The 23,126-nt window shown below is 40.9% G+C and overlaps 1 protein-coding gene across 5 annotated transcripts in view; it reads right to left on the reverse strand.

Moving 5' to 3' along the window:
* Positions 1-4,732: 4,732 nt before the first annotated feature.
* rnf157 (ring finger protein 157) overlaps positions 4,733-23,126 on the reverse strand; it is a 41,262-nt gene continuing 22,868 nt past the window's right edge. For 2 of the 5 annotated variants that reach the window (XM_088599451.1, XM_088599448.1), the window contains exons 12-19: positions 22,380-22,615; positions 21,705-21,813; positions 20,072-20,180; positions 19,038-19,213; positions 17,650-17,715; positions 16,544-16,592; positions 13,245-13,358; positions 4,733-9,575 (exon numbers count right to left, since the gene is read on the reverse strand). In XM_088599451.1, coding sequence (XP_088455577.1) covers positions 9,427-9,575; positions 13,245-13,358; positions 16,544-16,592; positions 17,650-17,715; positions 19,038-19,213; positions 20,072-20,180; positions 21,705-21,813; positions 22,380-22,615 — 1,008 coding nt within the window. In that variant the 3' untranslated portion in view covers positions 4,733-9,426. Of the gene's footprint in view, positions 9,576-10,454; positions 10,490-13,244; positions 13,359-16,543; positions 16,593-17,649; positions 17,716-19,037; positions 19,214-20,071; positions 20,181-21,704; positions 21,814-22,379; positions 22,616-23,126 lie in introns of all 5 variants that reach the window. The other 3 variants (XM_088599449.1, XM_088599452.1, XM_088599450.1) reach the window with 3 other exon arrangements.

The raw sequence follows: 23,126 nt of genomic DNA on the forward strand, positions 1-23,126 counted from the left end.
TGTTTTCATGCAAATTAGAGGGATTCAGCCAGGCAGACAGGACAGGGGGAACGTGTAAAAATGGGGAAGGAATCCGCCCGCTGTCTGATGCGTGTTTTTGCGTCCGCTGTTAAACCTTCACCGTTCCAGACATTTAAAACCGCCTGGCGTTTCATTAAAATTACCTCGCTTGCTGCTTTTATGGAGTGATTCAACGTGGCAAAACGATTTCCGGACAGGAGTCAATATTGTTACAATGGATCCAGACACACTGACATTAAACGATTTTACGAGGAGATAATCGCACCTACAACTCACCTACAGTGAAGCTGTGGACATTCTTTGTCGTTTTGCACATAATAATATGTATTACTAATAAGCCCAATGTTTGAAGGTTTTGATCTCCAAGGATAAAATATAACAGATATAACCACTCTGACAAATACGACCAACTCGATCTAAAACCTGTACCTCAACGTTTATACGCAAAATTGTGCTGTGATGAAGTTACACTGGATACATAAGATGTCCCTCAGTAGAAATACAAAAATTGTTTTCTTAAAACATAAGTTAATTATGGAAAGCAACCCACCTGTTGAAAAGGCAGGGCCAAATAAACCATTTTTGTGAAACTGAAGGAAACTGTACCAGTATTGTTTAAATTGGCAGTGAGACATCTCCAAGACACCTGGAGCACCAGCTCTGCACTGTTGCAGTACATTGGAAGTAATAAACTCTGCGTTTTTCAATGCATTTACTTACAATAACTATTTTCTACCCCAAGGAATTCCAGTACACTGTCAACCAATTTTGTGAAATCATACAGTTATAGAAGATGTAGAAATAGTACAATTAAAAGTTTATTAAGCTGTTGAAGTAAAACAGTTTTTAAAATCTCATCTAACTACTTTCTATCCTTTGTGTTTTTTCAGGTCATGACAGTCACTGTTTCTCTTCACAGGCTGCAATTACTGCATGCAGCCCTCACCTCAGCAAACCTGTCTCAGCACCAGTGTGTCTCAGCATTACACCTGTGTAATGCAAGTCACAGGCTGGGAAAAATGACACCTACGTCTCTGGGCTACAGAATGAAGACAGGAATAAGCTCAGGAGATCTATGGCTGGTCTTATTTCACACTTGCTCAGTATATGACTAACATTGAAAGTTTTTCAAATATTTGTGCCCATAATTTTTTAAAACAAGCATGTGCTGACCAGTGGGAAGTACTTTCCTTGCTGTATTATTTTGAGGAACTAGGCCAGTTCAGACCTATACAGCAAGAAGCATAGTAGTGTATAATTACTACTAAGTATGTGACTTCATGTGGCTGTGAGATATTTCAAGAAGGGTTTAAGACAAGACATAATAGCATTAGCAATTCGTAAGCATCTACTGTATATGAAACAGTTTGTGCAATTATCGCTTCTATCAGTGATAACACCTCAGTTTTACAGAACAGAAGGTTCTATTGTTCAGAATAACTCATCCTGTGTCAACGGACGAGCCAAGTTTTGAACTAGGATCCCTGTGATAAATCTGGCAAATCTGCATTGTACTTCTTTTGAAAGGGTCAAAAACATATACTCCACCTTAAGGACTGTCAAAAGATCACAGATGTGAATGTGTGTGTGCTCTGCTCTGATCTAGTCCTATCCAAGGTGTATCTTGCCCCGTCTTGCCCATGGTAACCCATTGTAATCTGCTGGATTAGGCTTCATTTCTCAGTATACTGTATTGGATTTATTGAAAATGGATGGATAGATGGATTTTTCCTACTTGTATGCATTGATTTTGCATTTGTGTTCCTTAAAATTCATTTTCTACTGATCTGCCCAGTACGGAACAGTGTCTACTTCTCTAAGCATTTCATTAGCTTCTTGTACAGTTTTTGCTACCTGTCCTATACTGTATGTGTGTAACTTGCTAACTCCATAAGTTTACTAATTACGCCAGTTGGGCTTAACATATCTCTTTGGCACTCCACTAATTACCTTAATTTGAAGTTTCATCACTTCTCTGTATTTTCTATGCATTAACCAAATTAAGCACATTACTACCGATTCCTGTATTTTTCAGTTTCAGACATAATGTTTCACAATAAATTTTAACAAACACCTTCAGGAAAACTAAACACATTATAAGCCCCCTTTTACCCATCACAGTTCTTCGTGGTTCAATGCAGATTGACAAGAGGATCTGTCTTTAACAATCCGACATTGACCATTAATTAAAAGATTATTAAAATTTAAATAATATATAGCTGTACATACTGTATGTACAGAGGCAAGATATTGTGCTCTTGAGTTTGTTCTCTTTTTGTAGATGGATTCATTTGCAATTCTCCAGCTTACCTCACTTCTCAGAATTATTTCCAAATTATTTAATGATTTGCGGCTCTTGTAACAGACCTTGAATCAGCATTATTACTGAAAGGTTCTAGGTGCTGCTTTTTCCAGGGTGCTTAAGGACAGTCAGTCCAAGCAATGCAGGTCCAACTCAGTCTCAGAGTGTGAAGTTTAAGATCGTTCTTTAACAAACACCTTAACACCTTGACAGGGAAAGAAAAACTCCAAAACTATTTTCACATATTGCTTTGTGAAACATTGGAATTTTCCAACTAGGAAAACTCTTTCCTAGTTTTCTATTATTTCTTTTGGAGACAACAGTGCTAACTTGAAACAAGTACAAACTAATGAACATTATGGGCTCAACACAACGTGTTTCTTGCGGGCAACCAAAGCACTAATATTAAAAAAACATAAATGCTCAGCAGACCTTAAATATGAAAATCTTTGTTTTCTTTAGTTTGGGTAAAAACACGGCTTCACATGGGCCACTTTCTGGGATTTCCGAGATTCTTCGCTCTTCAGTGACTGCTGGATTGCTTATTAACCTGATTCATGTATTCCTGAAATAATATCTAAACCCCAGCTGAGGCTCCATAATTACCGTTAATTGGAAGATCCCACTTAAAAAAAACATTCAGTGACTTCAAAGTAGCTTAATAAAGAGGGGTGTTGGTTTGGAGCACAGACTGAGTTTTACAGTCCAAACATCACAGCTTTATGCAAGCGTTCTGACTTTGCTGTTTTAGGGACTCGAGCAGTAGCTAACTGGCCAAGGATATCCAGGGTTTAGCTGGCTTTGTCTGTAAGAGATAACTCTGGCCTGTCACAGAACTTCCACTCCTGGGACATGCAATGCACCAGTGAGCATGCAGTACTGTCAGTGAGAGATGCATCCATCCTCTAATCAATATTGATTCTCCCTGGGGGGCCTATGTAACTCCCAGCATGTCAAATGGCCCGACAGCGGGCATGTTGAAGGACAGCAGGAAAATATTTGTTGTCACTGCACAATACTGTCATGGTGTGAGCTACAAGGAAAGTACACTTAAAAATAAAACAAGGACATCTCCATTTTAAGGGGCTGTTAATACGAAAGGATTTTAAATGTCCATGATGATCAGCAGTATACAGTCATCCCTTGATTTACAAACTTAAATTGTATACTGAAAATTGTTTGTAAGGTGAAAATGTCTAAATAAAAAATATAGTTCCCATAGGATCCCATGTTAAATTGTCTTACTCATATATGAGATCCCCAGAGAACCCCACAACACTGTACATTAGAATATAACGTGGGAAAATAGCAAGAAATCATCAAACAATATCAATATTGCTTTAGCCTTAAAAATAACGAATTACCATACTAACACAACTAAACAACATATGCAAAGCAGTAAACCAGCAGTGAATTCATATTAATCAATTATTCGAGAACCAGTAAACAACCAACCTGCCAATCACTTTATTTATGATCTTATAAAACAGAACAGTTATCTCAAGCTTTCAAGCTTTCAAGCTTCTATTTGATCAAATATTTAATTAAAATGTGGAAATAAAGAAAAATATATAAGAACTAATAACACTCACCCACTGCTTTTTCCATGTTTTGGAGCCATGTTGGATATTGATTGTGTAGAAAATGCACAATAAAATACCCTTGAGAGAGCCTGCGCAAAGCACAACACACCAAGCACAACCCAAACAGGTCTAAACAGCAGGGCAAAGTTCTACAAGGATGGGCACTGAAGTCACAACCTCAGCTCATACTCCTCCACAAACCTAAGTTTTCTGCCTATGAAGAGGATTCTTTTGTTGTAGAGAAAAATATTGTTCATTGGGTGAGAAATATACTATATGATGCAATAACTATAATGGACACTTACTGGCTTTGCTGTAACATAAATTTGTAAATTGGGAGTTTGTTGTAACAAAATTAGGGGATGACTGTATACAGTGAAAATTCACATTTCAAAAGGAAATGACCAAAAGCTACACTGGAGTGGTTTAACAAGAAGAAAGCAAATGCCTTTGACTTGAATCTCATAGAAAATCTGCAGCAAGACTTGAAAAAAGCTGACGATCAATCTCACATGATCTCCAACCAACTTGAGTGTGCATAAACAAGTTGCATATAAGAATGGGATTGTACCATCTCAGTGTGCAAAGCTAGTTAAGTCTTATGCAAAAAGAATAATTTTGCAAGGTGCTGTACGTTAGCATCACGATACATAGGCAGGATCTAAACAGATTCTGATACAGGACACTGGTTGAAATATGTTCAGCTGTTGTTTGTGAAAGTGGTGCAGTTAGGTTACAAACTAAAGGGTTTAACCATCTAGGCTGTTTGAGGGTTAAAACAAATCAAAAGATATACACAGATGCAGAAATAAAACATAGCCAGTGAGGCGTTTTTAAAAAGTTTATTGAACCGGAACTCCATAAAAGTCATTCTTAAAGAGATTTAACCCTTTCATTATCTTCACACTTATCTGTTTTTGTGAAAAGCAATTATTAATTTGCCCATTTTAACATGCAGCTGTAGGCTCAGAATAGGCCCAGAGGTATTGGTCAACACTGCAGATAAGGAAAGGGTTAAAAGTGTAGTGCAAATGTACACAAGAACTAAGTGGAGGTATCGACAGGTCTGGACATAGCTACACTAAGGTGCTTTTCTACATGAGCTTCAAGCACATGCACCCTTTCATCTGTGGTCCAGTGAGACTAGTAGTGCATTCACTCTCCCTTTTTTTCACAACTGTTTCAACAGATAGCACAGACACATAACACCAATACCCACTGAGTGGTTGCAAATTGTTCATTTTTCATACAAAGTCCTCATGTTTTCAACAGGTGATTAGATTACCAAAGGAGAGACGCATTGAGCCATTTCGTCTTGGACAGAGGCAGCTGGTAAGTGCACCATTGTGGTTTTTATGGACAGCGCCAGTAGCACAGCTGGAGTAGAGCAGAGTTGAACAAACCTGCTGTGCACAAACGAGGCAGACTGAGAATGAAGTGCACATGTGGACCAGAACTGTTTAGTGCTTTCAAATGGACAGGGAGCTAGGGAGCATGAATATTATATTACTATAGAGAACAATATAATAGGGAATATACTGCTCTTCACTGTTGCAATGATCTTCAGACTAAATCATTTGTGCTCATATCCCTGACTGATTTAAATTGCAGTTGCACTGCTAGAGCCAGAAAGTGGATGTTGGTCAAGCCAGCTGAACAGCAACAAAAATACTTTGAAAAAGGTTTTACTGAAACCAATTAAATGAAAACAGAAAAAGCTTTAAATTGCAATTTGTACCTCATTTTGCTTGTCCCACAAACAGAAGTGCGAGTAAGGATACTGTCCAGGCACCTGCATGGAAGAATTCCTAGAGCTGAGCTTTTCATGTGTCAGTGTCACTTGTTAATCACCTGGGTTCAATTCCTGAGGTGTTATCTGAGTTTGTATGCCTTTGCATTGTTTATGTGGGTTTGCTCCCATAGTCCAAAGACATACTGGTGGTTAAACCGGCTTCTGGGAAATCTGACCCTGGTGTAATTGGGTGCATGTCTGCGTTTGTATCTCTGAGTGCCTTTCGATTGAGTGGTATCCCATCCAGAGTGCAACCTGCCCCGCCCCCTTTGCTTCCTGGCATAGGCTCTGGGCTACCGTGGACTTGAAATGGATAAGTGCTTAGAGAAAGTGAGGTGATGATGCTGTGAATACATTTTTTTGCTTCAACATTTTCCCCACTAGCGTAAACTCCAAATGTTGCGAGTTATATTATATGCTATCCTTCATAAGAACAAATCAGAACCATATAACCACATCCAAGACCAAGTTTCCACATAAATGTTCAGTTTGAGCTGATTTGAAGCTTGCATTTTGTTATTCATGGGCTCGGTGTAAACCAAATCCTCAACATACAAACTCACACTATGGGCTTCTGCAAAACATGAGGAGTAAAACCAGTTAAACATCCTTATACAGAGAAGCAACAACTTCTACATAAAATTATAGGTTCTGGCTTTACAGTCACAACTGTTAATGAATAAACAATCTCAAAACAGGCATTTGTTTTAAAATCAAAACCATTTGAAGGAGAGGACTAGTGCATTTAACATCTATAAAACCACACCACAGTACTGCTTCAGAATACCATGGTAGGACAGAGTGAGCTAGTTGAAATACATGCAAACACCACAGGTCTCTGAAACAGCACCGTGATGCCTTTACACACAGAGGTGAGGATTCTGAAAAGAGCAGCATCCGCGTCACTTGTTCCGTTTTCAAAAGTTGCCTTTCTGCAGTTCTTGAAACTGTAGTTTGTGCAGCATATTCTCAAGTTAACTTTTATTCCTTTTGTGAATGTAAATTTGTTAATGTTAAAGACTTCTTTCAATAACATGCAAGTCTGGATAAGCTACTGGAATGTGAAGATGGTTTCAGCTGTGTAAGAGAACACAGTGTACAGATTTCCTCTTCCGGAGTTCCACTATCACTCTATACCACATGCATATTATTGTGACTGGCAGGAGGAAGAGCAGCATGGTAATTATTACATTTTTAAATGGCATGCAGGGGTATTTAAATCCAGCAGTGTAGTGGGGGGTACTTGTGGCTTTGTGATGGGCAGAAACGACCCTGAAGACAGGTCAGCACAGACAGGGTTGAACAGCCAAGCGGCAGACATTTTATTGCTTTACTGTTTCCTTTGTGGAAGGTTTCTGGAATCTCACCAGCAGCAGCAAAAAAAAAAACAACGACACAAAGAAAAAAAAACAACGAAACTACACGGACATCCAATCCCCCCAGTCTCCCGGACAGAGTGCTAAAGTGCAAGTGTGTGTGTGTGTGTGCTTACGCCTGTGAAAGAGATTCATTCACGGCCAAGCAAAGGTGTCCAGGAAAGCCCCTTTTCTTTTTCCCCCCCAAAGGGTCCCCGTTGGCTTTTTTTCATTAACATGCTTCACCTCTGGGGCAGCTTACGCTGCTGGCTTCCCCTTTGAAAGTCTCAGACCCCGGATTAAACCCACCCGCCAACCGCAGAATTCCAGATCCAGCGCTCGACGGCGGCTTTAGGCCGGGTAGACACAGGAAGCCTCCTCTGAAACAGAAGGCCGGCCTCAACGGACATGTTTGGAATCTGCGATGGGCAGACGGTTCGAAGTCCCTGATTTAACCCTTTTCTTACATGACACTCCGAGACTTTAGAATATTTGAGCTCTCATTTGTCACAGTAAGGGTTCAAAGTGTGTGCTTTAAAAGCCTCTGAAAATGAAGTAGCCCCAATATTCCTCTCTAACCTCGGTGGGCCTCAGGAACTCCCAGACGTTCCGCTCAAATAAAGTTTCCAATGTTTATTTAGTGAATTCCCAGTATTTTCAATATCTTTAAGTCTTTATCCTACCGGCAGCGTTACAGACCTTTAGGTAAAGCCCGGTCTGTAAAGGCTGATTTCTGAAGTTTTGTATTAATAAAGTGTCACTATAGTATGGGATAAAGCCAAATCCTCTGTCTAATTTCTGTTTAAAGAATTTCAGCACAGAACAGAAAACCCTTTAAAGTGGCACTTTTCATGAAGCTTACTAACCTTGCTCATCTTATTTTTTCGGCTAACAAAATGTGAAATCGGCAAACTACTTCAGGGTGGAAAATGCTAACCCACACATAAAAATCTCTTAATATCTAGTTTATGTTCTCTAAAATGACTCTATGACCACTGTGAAATCACAATACAGAACTCTAGAATGTACGCTGGTGATTGATGGAGCATGGCGATATTCCACAATAATACACCAGGAGTGGCAAATTACTTGTACATCTATTCCAATTTATAAACAAATCCAGTGATGAGATGCTTTTACACGAGCAGGTCCCAGGGATGTAACACAATGTGCAAGAAATATGTTCAGTGGGATTCAGGACCGCAGGCTCATTGCTCTCCAACTTGTTCCCTACTCACAGCTTTGAGAACGTCAATTCCTGTCACACCTTTCCTCTTTGACATGGACTGACCTCTTCTGCCAATGCACTTAATGCCAGAGATGCTAACTTCACGGTGGATTTTTAAAAAATGAGACCTTGTCAGCTTAGTGAAGCCCACCTTCATCATCTGCCCCGCAATGTGAAATAAACAACAACTGACTACACTAAAATGAAGTTCAATTCAATTTCGTTCCTTCAATTTTTGTGCTGGCAGACACCAAAACTATCCTATCCCACACTTACTTTCTCCATGGAGTCCAAACAGATTTCCTGCTCCTGCATTTTCATTTTTATCTTTGCTCCCTGGTAGCTGCAGCTTAACATTTCTCTCTGCAGATCTGGAATGAGTTTTAAAACACTCGGCTTTTCAAGACTATACGAGCTGGCTGTCCCCAGAAGTCCTCACTGGCACATCTCAGAATGTCCACTATTTCTGCACCCTTGCAATAAACCCCATTACTGTGTTGTATAGCATGCACAAAGAGCATTATTCCCCATTTCACTTTGTGCATCAGCCGCCAACAGACCTTTGAAGACTTTGATAATTAAATAGGTCAACATGGCCAGTCTGAGCTTAAGAAGGAAGGGAAGGGCTATCACAGGCCCCACATATTCCCACTAAAAACGTCTCTTGAGAAAGGTTACAAGCTGGAGTTGAAGAAATCAAACCTGCAACAGTACAGTATTCATTCTCCTACAGCATGGCTTGATGGCAAGTCTTAAATGGCCTCGTGCAGCACACGTCCTTCACAGTGCGGTTTCTGGCAGTTTTGCACACAGGGGTCACAGAATTTTAAAAGTTTTGGCTGCCGATGCGGAGGAGTTGCCAGAAGCAAAAAAAAAAGACGATGCCAAGAAAACAAAGTCAAACCCCCAATATTTAAGTGCTCAAAGTATGGACAGATCCAGCCACACAGGGCTCATGTTTCCTGCCATGACCTGGCAATTCACCTCTTTTAGCTATCGTTCCAGAGCTGAGTATGGGAGCGATGGACGGAAAGGAGAGCTGTTTTGTCCCCCGACACTTGTAAGATAAGGTGTTGGGGTGCTTTGTGATGGGGTCAAGGGAGTGGTCCTGGGCGAAATTATGGAGTGCAGGGGCTGGGGCATGGTCACACGGCAAGGGGTCCACGTTTTGACGTCTGAGGGGGAATGCTGCACTCTTCCTCACCCTCCTCTTCCTCCAGGTTGATGTTGCTCGTGGAGGCGTGCTGCTGCAGGAGCCCCCTTCCCAGTCTGTAATCCCCTCGGAACACCAGCCCTGCAGGGGCAGAGACAAAACCGTCAAGATGGCTCCAGGAGACAGCTGCAGAAACTTCTTTCCCACAATCTTTCATGACAAAAAAACATGTATACATATCTTTAGTCATTCTGCTTTCTAAATAATTTATTTCAGAGTCCCAGCCCTGACACACATTTGCCAACAGTGCCCTGTAACTAAAACTGTTCTTATACAAGTTATTTCAATATAATTAACAGGTTATTCAAAAATGTAGTAAGTCTTTAGATTTGCAGGTATCATATCAATCAAGTGAGGTGGTAGGATTCTTGACACAATAAAATTAGCAGAGTTAGTAAATTAACAAGTAACATTCAATTAACAACTAGTTTTACTATATCTGAAACACGCAAACACGCAAATTCACAAACACCCAAATAACCTTCAGATCTTGGGCATCCATATTTATATCTGCAATGGTCTTAAAAAGAGAAAATGAAACAGTTCGAAGTGTACATCTTGCCCTCATGAAACATGCTTGGAGATTTTGACAGTCTGCATTCTGAAGTCAAACTTAACAACCTTTTTGTAAAGAAAAGTTTCAATGGCTCAATTTGACAGCCACAAACACAATCTGATTCATAATTCATAAAAGTACCACTCACTCAGCTCCAAGTGACTAATATTGTAGTTTGCATTCCCTTTAAGCTGTTATTATAGAGTGTTCGCTTTCAAGTCAGGTGCTAGAATATAAGAAAGACTGAAAGCTGCTTCTCCAGAAGACGTCACAGGTTTCTTTTCTTTAACCTATTTTATATGTTTTACACATATGCTAGTTTCATCTGTAGTCAATTTTAAAGACCCATTTGATCTCATTACACATTCCTCGTTATATGTGTTTTAACAGCTATGGTACCATACCTATTCTTCAATGTTTACTGGGCATGAATCCAAAGCTGTCCATACCATTGAGAGCAGGAGGAAAAGACAGAAGAAGAGAAAGGGGGAACAATGGGGAAAGAGAAATGGAGAGAAAGAACAAAACACATTTACAGCACACACACACATTGTTGGACCAGAACAACCAGGAGGAATTGTGAATGAAAACAGAAGTCATTAGAATGAATGCAGAGCCTGCTCACAAGCATGGTTCAGATAACAGAGGTGTTAGAAAGAAAGCCTTCCTCCTATGAGCATGGCCATTCAAGCAAACTCACACATTCCATAGGCTTGGCAGAGGCCTGAATTGGAATACATTGAAGGTATTTCCTGGCCATTGTTCACAAAGTCTTGAAATGATATGATATACACAACATAAGCCACACAAGAAGAGACTTGCATCATACAAAAGGAAGTATCCAGGCAGTGTATGTCGTACACTGTTTAGCAGGTTAGCTATCATCAGTGCATGACACACATAGGTGTAACGTCCATTTCAATCACTTGAGCGCACTGGTTTAGTGTACATTTATACACACTGAGAAAATAAATTCTGGATACTTTCCATTTGCCCATTCTGTATTTCTAATCTTTGTGTCCAAACAGAAGTCTTATCTAATACATTTAGATAACTCTATATACCCGAGCAGGAACTGCATTCATTGGGACGGAGACTGACTTCCTCAAAACCTACATTTGTATCGAAGAAGAAAAAAACTGACTCTCTGCAGGGGTTGCCAAACAAAATACAAAATCAAACTGTCTGATCTGAAATTGAGATTAAGGCAGTATCTCCCATTCATACAGGAGATCACACAGCAGATGCTTTTCTTGGAAAAAAAATACAAGACAGGTTAATAAGTCAAATATATGTGCTGATTTTCACAAGTGCATTAAACACTGCAGGATTAAAGTGTCAGAAATGTACATGAACATGTGATTTTCCCCAAGTAAAAACTTTAGTCCAGTATCTACAATGAAACACATCAAACATAAGAGCATTTCTAAAGACGGGGAGATTAATTGTTTTGGCAGCCGCATGCAAAAAGAAATTGAAAATGATGGAAATTCTGCTTGTGAGGAATCACAAACACTACTTATCAGGACTGAATAGCCCTGAGAAAAGCTGAAGACAAGACCTTCCCAGTAAATGTCAGGGGGGGAAACAGTAGCCCTTGTTCCTTACAACCAACTAAGTTAATATTACCTCTGCTCTAGACAAACAGGCTCTTCAAGGCTAATTCTCAATATATTGTAAATTAGTGTTAACAACCTGATTAGAAAGGCAAACATAGATTTTTAAAAAAGCCCCAATAAAACTTTTTTTAAAAACCAACTACTTTTCCAGGTATGATTAACCACAAGATCAATATGTTAGGACCAACAGTTCTAAGGCTTGAGAATAACCTCCAGCCACCTGAGAAACTGGCAGAAACGGCCTGGCCTTCGGAGAGCTCAGGTGCAAGCAGAAAGAAAACCACTTTTTTTTCGGGGTTTCCCATTCCAGGAATGGCCTCAAGGTTTCATGGGACAAAACTGGAATGGCAGGGAAGGAAACGCAACACAAACAAGTCCAAACTAAGGCTCAGCAAAGCAAACAGGAGCTGGCAGACACTGAACATGAACTTCACACTTGGATGGACTGGACACAGACGCTTCCAACTTAAAAGGCTTTTGTCAAGGAGAGGGAAGACAGTGGAGAAAGAGACTGGGATGAGAAGTACAGTATGAACCAGAAACGCTGTTTTTGTTTAAATGAGCTATGTATTGTACTTCTTAGGTGTGATTTTTGTAAAAACTTCACAGAGTCAGCACTGTGTATTTCTTAAATCTCTCACAAATAATCTAGTGTGGTTATTTCAGAAAACATGGAGACAAAGGCTTAGTCTTTCTGCTTTTGACATTATATCCAGGATTTCCAAAAAGGGATTTTTAGAAAAGCAGCTAGAAGCAAACACAGAAACTACAGAATCCTGAGTCAAATGTGGGGAAGAATAAAGTCTACAGAAATACTGTATAACTCTTCTTGGACTTCAATAGAAACAGCTGGACTAATCCTGCTATGGCTCGGATATATGAGATACTGTTTATACTTAAACCTTCCACGCTCACCTGCTGAGGCTCTATTCAGGCTCTGGGCACAATTGCAGTGAAACAAACAGAAGAGAAATACAAAGAAACATTCTGGAAGTATATTCAAAATGTACTGCGATGTTTACACACATCATAAACAGCAAGAATAAATTGACATTTTTAAATGTTTTTGCACAAAATACATCACACACACACACTATAAGTGCCAATGAAAGTGGTTCAATTTCATTTTATCATTGTATTTTGAAGTATAGTTCTTTGCATTTTCAAGTTCATTAAATAACAGAATTTAACAGTGCAACAAAACACTATTTTAATAGTGCCTTACATATAAAATGTACTTGTTTCATTTGAAAATGTCATCCTTCATTTTTCCCTTCTGTGTATTTTAGAGCAGTGCCAGTGAAATGGCATCAGTTCACCGTTGCAGCTAAATCCCTGTTGCCCTGAGTCTGCCAGGATGAGTAGTCTGGTGCCCAGATTTGCCAGGTAAGCATCTTGCTGAAGTGGCACCGCTGTTGCCACATATGAGAGAGTGGTGTGCTGATACTTAATAGAATAGGCCAGAGGCTAAAGAGAGCATTTTCTGTGGCATGGTTTGACCATTCACCCCACCTCTTTTCCATCCAAAGATGTGGAGACTTGAAGAAAGTCCATGTTCAACGGATTGCCACTCACCAGCGATGCAGGCGTCAGGGACCAGCTCATTGTCGAGCCCTGTCAAGCAGGGGGTCACGCCCTGATTGTTATTGTCAAACTCAGGACAAGGCACCTCACTCGTCCTCCTCCCACCTGCAAGCGAGGTCAGAGGTCAGACAAGAGCGGCAGGGGGCAGCAGTGTGGACAAGGGGACAGGCAGAGCGAGGCGCAGGCTCACGGGACGAAACCTGCGGCCAGCCTGCAGGGGGAGCTCTTCTTGTCAGGAGCCAGCTGCGCTTGGTTACATGTGATCTGTTAGCGACTGTAATAGATGATTACATTAATCCAGTGCTTCTCAAACCACTCCTGGAACCCAGGACATGGCAGATCTGTCTGGGATATCAATTCCTGAACATACAGCACCTGAAATCATGTACATTTTAAGTCCTTCCCATTGTAAATAAAGCACGCACGTGGCCTATATTTAAATACAGTGAGGGGTTTTATTTATATTCCCATGAATTATTAATTTTTGATTGGCAGCTTTATAAAGAAAGTTGATCTAATGGGGCAAATACATTTCCACTTTGTATTTTGTAAACTGATGCAAATAAAAATTACAAATTTACACAGGTGCATTACAATACAGTATGCATGAACAGCGAGCAAGCAGCAGGACAGAGCTTAATGCACTGTGTACATTGTAAAGTAGACAATCAAATGCTATTTGGATTGCACAACAGGAGGACCTCCAAGACACATCTGAGAAACAATGCACTAATGTCTAGTGTAAAATATGGTGAATGAGATTTTATTACTATATTTCTCTTTCTTTCTTCATTGCAATCTTTTTACTATCAGTTTTTGTTTTCTTTCTTCCTGATAATTACTTACAGTATAAATATCAGCATTCTGTATCACCTTCTGCATCAGGCCAGGCATGGTGGGTGTGTTTGTGCCTGCTCCTTTTGTGCTTGGTGTTGTGTCCCATCTCAAAGTCAAAACAGTCCATTTTAATATGGGCCCTGTATATTTATGCTCACTATCTCACCCCCCTCAGAAAAAAATGTCTTAAGCACACTTATGGGCACCTTTAACAAAGGCATTAGCCATTGGTTTTCTTATTTTTTACAAAGATTTGGAATGTGCAAAATCTGGATTCAAAAGAAACCCCCTTTACTGGCACAGAGCAAACATCCTGTTTTTAAGCCTATTTATATTTGGAGAGTACACTCCTGGCAAGAGAGCTTCTCCTAGTGGCCGCTGTATTTCAAAAGCCATTACACATTATTTCTGACCAAAGACAGTGGCTTCTATTGAGGGTTAGGGTGATGATTAAAAAAAGAACATCAGTCATGTCAACCAATCATGTCCGCTGGGATCAGGAGGAGACATTTTGCAACATCATTCACAAATATTCTGTGGGCAACAGGCATTTCTAATACATCCAAGAACATCTCATTTGTTATTATTGTCAGAAAGCCTGACACTTATTCCAGACAAACTCCGGAGGTGGGGAGCTAAGACCAATCCCGTTTCCTTTAAAATTTAGTCGTCTGTCTGAATTCCCAATCGGCCGAAAAGCGCTGTATCTTCCACATCTATGGAAGCAGGAAGGGCGAAACTTGCTGCCTCTGATAAGCTCTGGTTAAAAAAAGGGATCTGGGAAGTTGCTGTGTTGCACTGAGTTAGTACGGTGTATGCATTCCTCTCAAGGAGTCTAAACAAAAGATCATCCCAAATGCTGTGTGTTAGTTTCTCGACAGGGGAAGAAAGCCCACTGCAGCACAAAGAGACACTGAAACAACTGACATTCATGCACAAGCTGAGCAGAAATGCACAGAGAGAAACCGACTACCATGCAACTCTAGCAGGGACCAAATTCAATTGTATTATTATCTTGAAATGTACTTCTGTGTATAATAATGCAATAAAAAGACACCAATATTATCATCACAGATAGTGAAGTTTTACTGAAGGTTCAGGAGCAACTGAGTTCTCCTTCACTTTTGCTGCTCTAACATGCAGTCATCTATCATATTACTTCCCGAAAACCTAGAACTATAATGGCAAGCCACTCTCTTCCTTGCACTCATCCTTCTGCACCTCTCTATCACCCCCTCTCAAGATGTGTGGCTGCCAGTAAACCCTGGGTTTACTTCTTATTCTTCACTGGGGGTCCTAAATTCCTCGTCTCCCAGCCAGTTGATTCACCCTCTGCCAAGCAGGTTAACATTCAATTGATATTCCAAAGTGCCTATTTTTAAATGGATGTCCTAATTCCTCATGAATCATGACACATGAAACTTTAAACAAAAAAAATAGAATAACTTTTGTAGAATATCCAGAAGTAGAGGACTAGTAGCTTAATACAAACTGCATACAGTCATTGTAAGCAGCTCACACTGTAGACAGACCTGATTTATCAATGTCTAAGATGAGCGAAGGAGCAGACTTGATAAAGCGGTACTGCTGAACAATAACTCTGTCCAAGACAAAAAACAGCAGTTTAAGCAACTATAAAGACACTGAAGTCTTTTAAGACTTCCAAAACAATCCTGAGACAATTTTCCATAAACAATAATGTATACCAAGGCTATAAACAAAACACTGACACTGGCATCTGGTTTCTGTTAAATAAACTCAAGATAACTTCAGAAATCTCATTTGGCCATTACACCAACATATCAGACGTACCTGTGTCCAAGGCTTTATTCACACAGAAAGTGTAAAGTAACAGTTCAGACATTAAGTGCTGAGTTAGTGGAGCCTTTCATACATTTTCTGCAAAGCAGGAGGTGACAAAATGACTTATTTAGAGCATGTTCTGCCATAAACTTTCAAGAGAGGCTACGCCATCTACTGCCGAATGTGTGATATGACAACTGCCAAGAAAAACTAAATATCCTCAAGTCCAAGTACGCATGAAACCACAGAGATGCTTTTTTGTCATACCTGGTGGTTACTGCACAACATCTAAAAACAGAAAAGGGTACTAGTCCACAAACTCCATACTCCATACATAGTTTTTTTGGAATTCATCTCTCAGCCTATACATGGATGCCTGGTTCCCTTGCAGTGAAAATAGTTAGTCTTAAGCTCCAGTTTGAGAGGCATACGTCTGAAACTACTTCTTTCACATCTGAAATATTCCAAAATACTGTTTCCATGAAACACTGAGAGAAAACTACAACTCAAATGGCTTCTAGCACGTTCTCACACTGAGGTACACTGCGCGGCTGCATCATGGTGAACAGCCTACTGGCACTACCGAAGAGCAGGCAGCCTTTGGTGAACAGTTCCAATGTTTCCCTGCAGGCCCACGGTTTCATAGTTACCCGGGTCCTGTGTGGGCGAGGGGCACTCTTCCTCTGTTACATCATTTCCCTGCAGGGAGAGGAGAAAACAGCTTAGACATGCTGAGCAATTTCAATGTGCAATCTGTGATTAGTCACCTCCAAGTAATTGCATTTACTTCATTGTTCACCGTTTCCCTCCAGCCAAACATCTCTGGTTTCGGGACAATGGGTGCTCTACAAACTCTAAAAACAGCACTACCCTTCATTTTGTGAATCAGGCTCTGCTGCTATATTTAAGTTGGCACTAACAAGCTGCAGTAGTCTGCCTCCGACAAACCATCACGCATGCATGTTAATATTTAACACAACCGAAGTGCTCTTAACTAAGGCTGGCACAGTTGGCGTCCGCTGCTTTTGAATTTCACATTTCACGACCAGCTAAAAGAAATGGAGCTTGTGCCCCATAATAATAAATCATAACAGCTTTAAGATGGAGGTCTGCCAACCTTCACATCTTTTAGGACTTTTTGTCAACATGTGAAAGTAGACAAATTCAGGATAAGAACAAATGAGCCAGAACTGTTCATCTAGAGAATCACTGTTGATAACGGGTATGGAGCAGCTATAACCGAAACTATAAAAAATAGTATGCCTTTGAGTTTCAAATCGATTTTGCTAAAATAGTGAAATCGATAATTGCTTTTGGAACTAATGATCGTCTGTTAAATGGTTGTATGTTAACTTCTATACGCATGGATTGCTGAATGCAGGTAAATAATTGAATCCAATGGTCTAGATTATGTAGGCTATTAATTGCTGGGGGCTTAAAATAAGGAGGAATTATTGGTCTACCAACAGGGAAAATCTTATTTTGCTAAATCACTTAATTGGCTTGCTGATAAAATTACTGTTGATCGGTTTTATATTGTCTCTATGCTATGACAAACTTTTAAAAAATAAGAACTATTCAGGAGAACAGTATATATTCAGTGTATAATCAGCATTGTAGGCCTAAACTTTGGAATAGTGGGTCTCACTTTGACTTTATTTAGCACCCCCAAGATCAAACATAAGACACAGAGAGAACATAGGACAGTTTCAGTGGGCTGACATCTTGCACTATAGTTCTAGGCCTTTGTGGTTACCTCAGAGTCCTGCTCCTCTGCTACAATGGCAAGGAAATTGTTCTCCTTCATCTCCACGGGCGTTTCCTACAACACAAACATGTTTGTCTCATATAATGTCTTCCATACTCAAGAGGACATATCCCTGAGTACTTCATCTGCAATACTTCCCTAAATAACACATGCAGGAGCACATTAAGTCTCATCAAGCTGTAATTGAGCATAATTTCCCAAACAGCTGTAATACAGTGAATGTGCTATTGTAGATACAAACTTTCCCAAGGGCTCAGAGAAGAGCTATAGCCTTAGAAGAAAAAGACAGACATGTGGGTGATAATATCATCAGTGTTAGTATGATGGGCTTTAATGAAACAGCCCAGGTCACACTATTATGATTTTATTTGACTGACACTTTGATACAGATTTCTACCCACTTACAGTACACACCTAGTATATTAGTAATATAGTGAAGGGATCTCAGTGGAACAACTGCTACAACAGCAGTGCCCGACCTAGGATTAGACCACACAACCTTCCAGGTGTGACTCCAGAGCCCTAACCACTCTTCCACCATCAAATGTGATCTGATGAGGTAGATAAATATTGCGCCTAAAAGATGCATATTCATCATAAAATGTAGCATTTGTCACAGATTACAGCATGTTCTAGGGTTCTTAAATTCACATGCTGTTTTCCCAGTTGCCCTTTCATCAGTATATTGGGAAGGCTAACTGGTGTCTTTAGACTCTGGGTTGCTGGAGAAGCTTTCTGAAGATGGATGGACAGATTATGTTTTTGGTTCACAGGCTGTAATCAATTATCAAACGTATAGGCAATTTCCAGTCTGTATGATGTTCCTAATATATGAAAATGTTAATGTCAGTTTAACCTGGTGAAACATAAGCATTTGTTTTCTTAACTAGATCACACATCCAAAATTATATATATTAGAGTAGAGAGCTGGGTCAGCGTGAACTGGCTGCAAAACAACAAGTAAAGGTTAATTCCATGCTGAAAAATAGAAAGGAGAAACACAATGTTTGGGCTGTTGAGCCTTCTCCAGGAGTGTCCCAGGGTTTTTGTCTGAAATCCATCACCTTTTCTTTTGGTTCTGATGTATTCTGTATCAAATCTCACCAACGTCTTCAAATGCTTTCCCGGAAAACTCATATTTCCTACTATCTTTTCCCTTAAAAAACAGATTGAACCATGCCAACAGTAAAATCCAAGAAGTAAAGAATGTTTTACAACAAGCATCTCTCCAATAAATCTGATAATGAATCCCCTTTTATTAACAACCTCTTCAGATCCCTTAATTCCAGTCTTTACCACTTCCTCTGAATGGACAAGGACTTCTCCCAGGGTTACTGGCAATAGCATGATCCTTAAACCTACAGCACACTACTCACCTCCCCGTTCTGTGAGGGACCCCTACTGTCAGCGGGGGTCTCGGGGGGCTCTCCTTCAGCTCCAGCCATATAGGACCCCGACATGGAGGAGATAGTGTCGGTGCTGAGCTGGGAGTGGTGGCTCTGGGAGGAGGCCATGGACATCACTGACTGGGCCAGACTGCTGCTCACGGGGTCTGCAGAGGAACATACAGGGTGACTGGAAGACGAAGGCCCACCTGCCAGGTTAAGCTCACCTGTTCTGATCTTCCAATGCTTTTATAGAAGCTCACAAATGCTTTCTTCCCAAATAGCAAATAATGAAAGCATAGACCCCTAGAGAACTATTCATCCTTGCACTTACAACAATTGGAGAGATTATTTGTTCAGATTAACACAGTGAGAAACCCCACACTTACACACACAGGGCCCTGCCTTCAAGAGAGGTGACTGTGGAAGACAGCGGGGTGTCCCTGAGGAGCCCTACCTTCAGGAGAGAAGAGTCTGGAAGACAGTGGGGTGACCCTGCAGAGCCTAACATTCAGGAGAGGTGACTGTGGAAAACAGTGGGGTCCCCACAGAGCCCTACGTTCAGGAGAGGTGACTGTGGAAGATGGTGGGGTCCCTGCAGGGCCCTACCTTCAGGAGAGGTGACTGTGGAAGACAGTGGGGTGACCCTGCAGAGCCCCACCTTCAGGAGAGGTGTTTGTGGAAGACAGTGGGGTGTCCCTGCAGATCCCTACCTACAGGAGAGGTGATTGTGGAAGACAGTGGGGTGTCCCTGCAGAGCCCTACCTTCAGGAGAGGTGATTGTGGAAGACAGTGGGGTGTCCCTGCAGAGCCCTACCTTCAGGAGAGGTGATTGTGGAAGACAGTGGGGTGTCCCTGCAGAGCCCTACCTTCAGGAGAGGTGATTGTGGAAGACAGTGGGGTGTCCCTGCAGAGCCCTACCTTCAGGAGAGGTGTTTGTGGAAGACAGTGGGGTGTCCCTGCAGATCCCTACCTTCAGGAGAGGTGATTGTGGAAGACAGTGGGGTGTCCCTGCAGAGCCCTACCTTCAGGAGAGGTGATTGTGGAAGACAGTGGGGTTCCTGTGCAGGACGACTGGTCAATGGCCCCAGAGGACGACAGGGTTAGATTCTCACTCTCAGGAGTTGCCCCTGCCTGTCCCACAACAATAGCCAAAACAAATACAATAATGTCACAGAGCCTTATTATAAAAGCAGAGGGAAAAAAGCATGTGTTGGGGTGGTTCTTGAAATCTAACACTGTTTTTTGACTGTTGCTTTCTATGACCTTGCTGATGCATTTCTGGGTTGTCATGGACAGTGCTTATATTCTGACAAGAAGCTGTGATAAATCAAGCTGTGGGGGAATTATGAACTTTCCAACATTATTCTTGGGACAAAACCTTTTCATGGACAACAATCAATTGACTGTCCATGTAGCTGCTGAAGAATGAAAACACATGCCAGCAAAATGAGAAGATTGTTTTCCCCACATACCCTTCCTTTATAATTACATTTAAAGGCGAGATTTAGAAATATTTTGCAGAGCTTCTCCAGAGTTCTGCTCTCAAAAGCTGGATCAAAAGCTGTGCATAACAACATAAAAGCTGTGTATAACCACAAGACTTCCCACTGAATGGAAACCCCACCAAATCATTCATGAGCAGCAGGCACACCTTGGCCTTGATGAGGCTTGTATTTGACAAGATGATAGTGGGATGGTCTTTAGTAGGTGTTGTGATGGTGAATATCATTCATCTGAACATTCCACCTGTTTTCGATGAGATTGAGATCTAGGGATTGTTCTGGCTGGGGGAGGTCATAGACTTTTGTCTCATGTTTCTCTAGCTAACCACACATTGCCTGCCACTGAGACAGTCTGCTCACATGGTTAAGGACTCCTAATAGTTTGGGACTGGGACTGGAATAAATTGTGATAAACTGGATAATGTGACAGGGAACACAAAAGCTGACTATGAATACAGTTAAAATTATTTAATTTAGACAAGTTAGAGCAGAGCATTTACTGGAGTAAAGTAAAGTAAAGTAAAGTAATTATACAACAGCACGATGCCACCCATGATTCGAATCCACAAACCACTTCTTGTCAGGACTCTATAATCTTATCCACTATTCCATAATGCTGCCTGAATAAAAAATGCGCCATGTGATTGAAGGAACTCCAACGGCATTGGACAACTTTGATATAACCATCTCAGGTTCTACAAGGGCAACTAAATACAAAATCACAGTGTGATTTACTTAAAATGGTGTTTTCAAGTTATACATAAGTAAACCAGGGATGTCCGCCATAGATATTTTAACCCGCTACGAACGGCAACAGTATGTACAGTACAGACTGGAGAATTGCAAATGTAAGCAGAACGAGAAATAAAAGAACTATAGACCAATCCATTCAGTTTTAGTTCTGATTGTGTTAAAGACATTGAAACAACAGTGAGAGCTAAACACAAAAGAATACTCACAAAACTGCATTTTAAGCAATTCCAACATGGATTTAGAAAGGGAAGGCCTTCAAACAAGCAGCAAGTACAGTTCATAATAATAAAGTGTATGACATGAAATACAGTATATAGATTTCCAAACAGCAATTAATAAGGTTTAAACAATCATTAGAAGCTTTGCGCTGAAGACAGCGCTGATTGGTCTTGGACATTACCTCATGCTGGTCATCTACGATCTTTCTCCTGCATGTCCTGATCTCCAATTCACTGCCGGACTTCTCGTCATCTTCTTCGGCCAGGATTGAGGAATTTTGGGAAAGAGTCCTGTTGAATTTAAGACCCGCTGTCAGTCATGCTGCATTCAAGAAAAAACAACTGCCAAGAGGGACAATAAAGACGTGAAAAAATGTTTTTAAAAAATTACTAATTTTTTAAAGAAAAAGAATATTTATGATGAAAGAGGCAATCAGCACGTTATAGTCATTTTTTGAGTGTTGAGTTTGCTGCCATTGATATTGTTTTCATTCTATAATATTATATTGTGCTTGAGAAAGCACAACATGCTGGAGACTGTGATTTAGTACGGCAAATTTCAAGAAAGGTCTTGATTGAAATTTGTTAATACAAACTTTGTGGAACTGGACCGTTTATATCAGAGCCAGATGGTCATCTGGCATTGTCTTCAAGACAGAAAACCATAAGAAATTGCTACCATCTTTTTTTGTTGGCTTTATTAAAACCATATCTGAAGGAAGAAGACCAATAGTGGACAATACACTGATTGTTTTTAAGTGAACTAAGGTATAAATAAATGTCTGTATGAGTAAAAGATGTGCAGGAGCAGTTATAGCAGTCTTGTTTCATTCAGGAAGTGACATCACGATACCCACTTGGAGCCACTCTTCTTCAGCTTGAGCCCCTGGCTGGAGTCAACAGAGCGCTCCAGTGGAGACAGCGCGCGCGCGGGAAGGCCGTGGCCCTCGCTGGCATATGAGGGCAGGGCCCCCGACACGTGGCCACCAGTCAGGCTGTGCAGCGGGGGGGCAGAGGGAGAGGGGCTCAGGGGGCCATTGAGGGCCTCCAGCAGCGACACTGCCTCATATCCAGGGGGAATGTGCTCGGAGGCCTGAAACAGACAGTGCCAACACAGCAAAGAAACAAAACACTTAAATCACCTGACAGCATGTACGACTTCTTCTTATCTGCAAAATAAAGACTTTACAAAGTACCTTGTCCCACCTTTATTCTTATTGGAGAGGTGGCAAACTTAACTTAAAAACAATTTGGTCTATTTTACGGGTGTGCTTTTGAGAGTGTGCTCATGTGTGGTATTACAGTGTGGTTTGGCAGCAGCTTGGTGTCTGACTGGAAGGCGTTACAGGGGGTGATCGGTCAGCCCAGTCCATCATTGGAGTACAGCTCCCCTCTATTGTGGACATTTTTACAACCTGCTGACTCAGGAGGGCTGGAAGTATCGCTAAGGATACCAGTCATCCTGGTTTCTCATTTTCTCTCCCTCTGGTAAGCGTTACAGGAGCATAAAGGCATGAACGTCCAGAATCAGAGACAGTTTCTTCCCACAAGCTGTCAGATTACTGAACTCCACCCCTAGCTCACACTGATGTTTTTTTCTACAA

This window comes from Lepisosteus platostomus, chromosome 11 (genome assembly GCF_059453375.1).
Source record: "Lepisosteus platostomus isolate fLepPlt1 chromosome 11, fLepPlt1.hap1, whole genome shotgun sequence".
In the NCBI taxonomy this organism is placed as follows: domain Eukaryota; kingdom Metazoa; phylum Chordata; class Actinopteri; order Semionotiformes; family Lepisosteidae; genus Lepisosteus; species Lepisosteus platostomus.